The 6,480-nt window shown below is 43.6% G+C and overlaps 1 protein-coding gene across 1 annotated transcript; it reads left to right on the top strand.

Moving 5' to 3' along the window:
• Positions 1 to 266: 266 nt before the first annotated feature.
• Positions 267 to 2,425, top strand: LOC130362779 (somatostatin receptor type 4-like). Its single transcript, XM_056567787.1, has one exon. The coding sequence runs from the start codon at positions 1,099 to 1,101 to the stop codon at positions 2,269 to 2,271; it is 1,173 nt and encodes a 390-aa protein (XP_056423762.1). The 5' UTR covers positions 267 to 1,098; the 3' UTR covers positions 2,272 to 2,425.
• The last annotated feature ends 4,055 nt before the right edge of the window (positions 2,426 to 6,480 follow it).

Below are 6,480 nucleotides of genomic sequence, written 5' to 3'. Positions count from 1 at the left end.
ATGCCCCAACAGCCAACGGCTGTTGGGGCATGCTGGGAGATGTAGTTTTGCAACAGCTGAAGACACAATGTGAGTTGTGACTCGATGGTTGGGAAACACATGGACATGCAGCTGATGGGAGTTGTAGTTTTGCAACAGCTGGAGGCACCCTGGTTGGGATACAATGCTCTTGGGGGGAAAATTCAAAACTGAATTATTTTTTTATTTATTTATTTATTTATTTATTTATTTTAGTGCACATTTTACCAGATTGGTTGAGAAAGTAGCGTGAGGCCCATTTTCAAAAGAAATACCATAGTCTACTCCAGTGGTCTCCAAATGGTGTGCTTCCAGCTGTTCCAAAACTACAACTCCCAGCATGCCCAGACAGCCAAAGGCTGACACAGTAATAAATATGTGGAAGTGAAGATTAAATTACACAAACAATAGGTATAACCAATAAATGAATAAAAAATTCTGTTATGTGTGAACAAAGCCTCACAATGCTAAATCATAGCAGCATAGAGTCAGTCCAGCAATACCCCTGCCCATCTGTCATTTCTCCTATGCATTAGATGTGTTTAGGTAACAAGGTTCAGTAGACTTGTAGCTTTGTACTTAATTGAAAACTAAATGTGCCATGTCCCCCCTGGTGCTGTCTGCTGGCATTTGTAGTTATTCCCTAGCTTCAAGGTACATACTGTCAGTGTAAGATCAAACACATGCAGACTGTTGGTCCATGAATATTAGACAGGGTGCCCACCCCAGGAGTCATCATGATGCATTTTACTGGGAGGTGACTGTAATGAAGTGATTATTGTCAGATGAGCTGCTGCCAGTTAAAAGCATGGACACCAATCTAATGATAATGCAAAGGGAAGAAGAAGAGGTGAGGATGCCAGCCTCCAGCTAAATACAAGGAGCTGCAGATGACTTTGTACAGAAGGAGCTCAGCCAGAGAGAGCACACACACTGCAAGGAGCTATAGACTGCATCATCCATCACACATCACTCTCCCTCCCTCCTCTTTCTTGTGCACAGAGGCTCTGAAATCCATTTTAAAGCAAGAGGATCTCCGCTAGAGCTGCTTCTCCACTGCATTCCTATGGGATACTTACAATGACTACATCCCCTGATCTCCTGGTGCCCGTAGAGGCCAAGGTCCTGTTGCACACATGGAACCAGTCCAGGGACATGGCAGAGATTTTGCCCCCCTTTAATGTCATCAGCATCAGCAGCAAAAATACTAGCAGCACCAATGCCCCCATGGAGCCAGAGAGGGATGTGAGCATGATAGTGATCCAGTTCATCTATGCCATCGTGTGCCTCATTGGGCTCATTGGGAACTCCATGGTGATTTTTGTCATCCTGAGATATGCCAAGATGAAGACGGCAACCAACATCTACATCCTGAACTTGGCTATAGCAGATGAGTTGTTCATGTTGAGTGTGCCCTTCTTGGCAGCCTCTGCAGCCCTGCAGCACTGGCCCTTTGGCTCAGGGATGTGCCGCACTGTGCTCAGTGTGGATGGGATTAACATGTTCACTAGTGTCTTCTGCCTGACTGTGCTCAGTGTGGACAGGTATGTGGCTGTGGTCCATCCCCTGCGGGCTGCAAGGTACAGGAGACCCACTGTGGCCAAAATGATCAATATCTGTGTGTGGATTGTGTCCCTCTTGGTCATTTGCCCCATCCTAATCTTTGCTGACACAGAGTCCTCCAAGAATGGAGTAGTGGTCTGCAATCTAATGTGGCCACAGCCCACCTGGTCCACTGTGTTTGTCATCTACACCTTCCTGCTGGGCTTCTTCTTACCTGTGGTGGCCATCTGCTTGTGTTACGTCCTCATCATTGTCAAAATGCGAGCAGTGGCATTAAAGGCAGGATGGCAACAGAGGAAGAAATCAGAGAAGAAAATCACCCGCATGGTCCTCATGGTGGTCACAGTCTTTGTTATTTGCTGGATGCCCTTCTACATTGTCCAGCTTTTGAACCTGTTCCTGCCCCACATGGATGCCACCATCAACCACGTCTCTATTATACTCAGTTATGCCAACAGTTGTGCCAACCCCATCCTCTATGGCTTCTTCTCAGATAACTTTAAGAGGTCCTTCCAGAGGATCGTTTGTTTTCGTTGGCTTGAGAATGGGACAGATGAGCCAGTGGATTACTATGCCACAGCCCTGAAGAGTAAGGTGTGCAATAACCATCCACTGGACTTCCAACAGGAGCCCCTCCAGTCCGACCCTTGTTATGAGCATGGGACAATCACTAGGACCACCACCCTATAGCAGACCCACAAGATGCCTTGTCCAATAACTGCTGCTAGCCGCACATGCTACTACTGTTCTACCTGAGGTTTACATGTGTTTCCAATCGTTGTGTGTGTCCACTTTGTATTTGTGATGGAGTGAGCTTAATAAAAGATCAGTCCGGTGTCACGCAGCTATTTCTTCCCCTCACATGTCTTCTTATCACATTTATTTCCTCCTTCAGCCATTGCTTCTTTATCCCCAACCTATAGAACTGTGCTTCCTAAGCAGGGTGCCTCCAGCTGTTGCAAAAGTACAACTCCCAGCATGTCCGTACAACCAACGGCTGTCCAGGCATGCTGGGAGTTGTAGTTTTGCAACAGCTGGTGGCTCTCTGGTTGGGAAGCACTGCTATAGAACGTTAAAGCGTACCTGGCCTGTCCAGGAATGCTGGGAGTTGTAGTTTTGCAACACCTGGAGACACCCTGGTTAAAGCGTACCTGTGAGATCCCCCCAAAAAAACAAAAAAAAAAAACTGTTATATGTTACTTAGTACCTAATCCTGATCATGTACATGTCATTTTTATGTCTCTATCACCCATATTTCACTAAACAAATAACATATTACAGCTGCTTAATGTCCTTTCAAAGGAGAGGGAGCATGTCCATCTCTTGCCTGCACTGTGATGACTCCTCACCTTCCCTCACTCTGCCTACAGCTTTTTCAAAATTAAAACTCCCAGCATGCCAAGACAACCTTTGACTGTCCAGGCATGCCTGGAGTTGTAGTTTTGCAACAGCTGCAGGCACATGATTGTGCAACTGTGTGTTACGGAAGTGCTGCTGCAAGCTGTGTTCCTCCTGCAGCCTTACCAATCAGCCATCTCGTGTCCATGACCCTTGGACACCCTTATGCTACTGTGGGACTCACCAGTGTCCCAGGAGGTATGGGGACCCCTATTGGTGGGATTTTCAGAGGCAGTTTTCTTTAACAAAATGTGATTTTTTTTTAAAGAAGTATATTAGAAAAACTAATGTTTTGCCAAGGTGTACAAACAAAAGTTTTTATATCTGACAGTGCCCATTTAAGTAACAAGAGCCTGGAACAATATTACTGTGCACTCCTGTTACATTGTGTACGGAGAATGTTACATAATATCCATCCAGCATCAGCACAGAACCATGGTGTAAGGGGAGAAGGATGCAGTGGGATGACATTCAGAGCTGATACTTTCTTTATAGAGGCAATATTTAGTTACATTTTATACAATGTTTATGACTAGTAATGTTTAGTGATGAGTGGCAGGGGCCATATTCGAATTTGCGATATTTCACCAATATATGGACAATTATTTGTCCTATGTTTGCGAAATTCACGTATCTGGTATGTTCATTCCCTTTTTTTCCATGCAAAAATTTGTAATGAAATTTGCATAGTGCACGTACAAGATTATATCTCACCTAAAAGAAGGGAGGGATCAGTGTCCTCTGGAAGTGACGATATTCACAAATATTTGCATCTTCGCATATATATTAAATATTCACGCTCCACACGATTCTTTTTTTTTTTTTACACGGTACACATCATTGTTGTGATGTGTACTATGAAGAAGAAAAAAATTTGGCATTACGAACATATATATGGCTACATTCTAAATATTTGCGAAATCGCGAAGTGCCGATATCCTTGGTAAAAATTAGCATTTTTAATATTTGTGCTCAACACTAGTAATGTTTCCTAAAGTTCCAAGATAATGTACACCTTTTGGCTCATAAAGAAACAGCCCAGGTCTCTGTATTAGTAAATACATGAACTTGTTTTGACTTACAGAAGCAGCAGGTCTATTTGAATTGATAAATATTGAATACAATTGTTACATCCTGTGATCTTTTATGATGATATGTATAGGAGTTTGCTATATAGTTCCAGGTTGTCATGTGAGACATTACTTGTGTGTCCATTTATAGTACACACGGCCGGTGTTAAGTGGGGGCATAAAGGGCAACTGCCCAGGGCCCCCATCGTCCAGGTGGCCCCCTGTGGCTGCTACAGTGTTTGTAGCTCAGCTGGCACAAACTGTTTGGAAAACAAAGGAAAAACATATGTATGTATTTTTTCTTCCTGTGTTTTACAAACAGTGTGTTGCCTGCAGTTTCAGGACTACAACTCCCAGCATGCATGGTATATGAAGTGACCAAAAATGCGCAAATATGGTTAGTGCACTATTTAGACTTTTGGATAATGTTTGGTTCAGGTATAGAATATAGCATCTGGTCAGAGCATTTATGGCAAAAAATCATAAGTATAAAAACGACAGAAATATTTTTCTTACACCCATGAGGGAGATTTTCTCAAACTGTGTAGGTTAGTTTTCTGCCATAAAAAAAAAACTTTTTTGTGCAACATGTTATAGCTTTTTTTTAAAGACTTTTTATGCTAAACTTTAAAGGACTGGGGTCAGAAGAAAGTAGCCTGGCACAGTTACAATTTACACCATAAGCTAACATAAACTATAGCTGAAATCTATGCCAGTTTGTGTGGCACATGGACAGTCACTGATGTGCCAGATTTATTAAAGGGGTTGCCTGGGTAGAAGAGTACTTTTTACATAAATATGCCCTGGCTGCCTTAAAATAATAATAATAATAATAATAATAGTAATAATGTCTGTTTACTCACCTTCCTGACTCCCCTAAAGCTTCCATTACCATGGTGCCCAGTCTCTATTGCGCAACAGTTCCTTGTGCTAAGGTCAGCCAACCACTGGACGAGGGCAGACATCACTGTGGCCAATGACTGACTGAGCAGCAATATCTTGTGTCAACCCCAGGAGGCGCTGCAAAGATGAGACTAGGTGCTGTGATAATAGAGAATGCAGGGTAGCAAGGAAGGTGAGTACAGAGAGGGAGATTTATCAAAACCTGTCCAGAGGAAAAGTTGCTGAGTTGCCCATAGCAACCAATCAGATTGCTTCTTTCATTTTTGAAAAAGCCTCTGAAAAATTAAAGAAGCGATCTGATTGGTTGCTAGGGGCAACTCAGCAACTTTTCCTCTGGACAGGATTTGATAAATCTCCCACAGAGTTTTTTATTTACAGATAACTTCTGCTCTGACAACCTCGTGGGTGGGTTACCCTCTGTGGATTTTACTGTGGAAAGTCTGCAGTGGAAAACTCAAACTTGCAGCGGGAAATTCGTGTGTGAATGTACCCTAAAAGGTCACCGCCTTATTATAAAACTTCCTCTATGCCAATCCCCTCTTAAGAGCAGCGCATAAAATGCCCATTCCCCTTATAGAGAATTAGAAGTATATGTCTATTTCCTATTCCTCTTTAATCCACTCTTGACTTTGGCTAAAAAAACGGAAAATTTGCCCAGTTGCCCATGGCAACCAATCAGATCGCATCTTTCATTTTGCAGAGGCTTTGTTATAAATTAAAGAAATGAAAGAAGAAATCTGATTGGTTGCTATGGGAAACTGGGCAACTTTTCCTCTGGAGAGCTTTTAATAAATCTTCCTCCATGTTTTTGTAGTATTTTTCCTAGGTATTTTAACCAGTCTTTTTTTAAATTGCTGTGGTCAGATGTTGGTTGGGCGCCTTGCTTGCGTTAAATTTGGGGTAACATAGATCTTCTTTTTGCGATCCTATAGTAATGATCCTATAGTAATGAGGCCGCTCTGGGTAAAGTCTATTGGCATCCAAACAACCCAAATTCTTTCAACTTTGATCGCCGCACCTGGTTTTTCCTTCCTAATCCTTGTTGGGGAGGAAAGTCAACAAAGGAGGAAGCTTTTGATTTCATATCCCATCCTCATATATTGTTGTCATATCCCAACCCCATATCCGAACCTCCTATCTCAACCTCCTATCCAGACCTCCTATCCCGTCCTCCTATCCCGACCTATCCCGTCCTCATATCCCGTGCTCATATCCCGACCACCTCTCCCGACCTGCTATCCCGACCTCCTATCTTGACCTCCTATCCCGACCTCCTATCCCGACCTCCTATCCCGACCTCCTACCCCGTCCTCCTATCTCGTCCTCCTATCTTGACCTCCTATTTCGACCTCCTATCCCGTCCTTCTATCCCGTCCTCATATCCCGTGCTCATATCCCGACCTCCTATCCCGACCTTCTATCCCGTCCTCCTATCTTGACCTCCTATCCCGACCTCCTACCCCGTCCTCCTATCTCGTCCTCCTATCTCGACCTCCTATCTCGACCTCCTATCCCGACCTCCTATCCC

The sequence above is a fragment of the Hyla sarda genome, chromosome 3 (assembly GCF_029499605.1).
Source record: "Hyla sarda isolate aHylSar1 chromosome 3, aHylSar1.hap1, whole genome shotgun sequence".
NCBI classification, from domain to species: domain Eukaryota; kingdom Metazoa; phylum Chordata; class Amphibia; order Anura; family Hylidae; genus Hyla; species Hyla sarda.
Note: the sequence above shows the minus strand (reverse complement) of the source record. Positions and strands in the feature narration are given on the sequence as shown.

Excerpts from the sequence above, each read along its gene's own strand:
- LOC130362779 (XM_056567787.1), top strand. The coding sequence starts at position 1,099 with ATGACTACATCCCCTGATCTCCTGGTGCCCGTAGAGGCCAAGGTCCTG.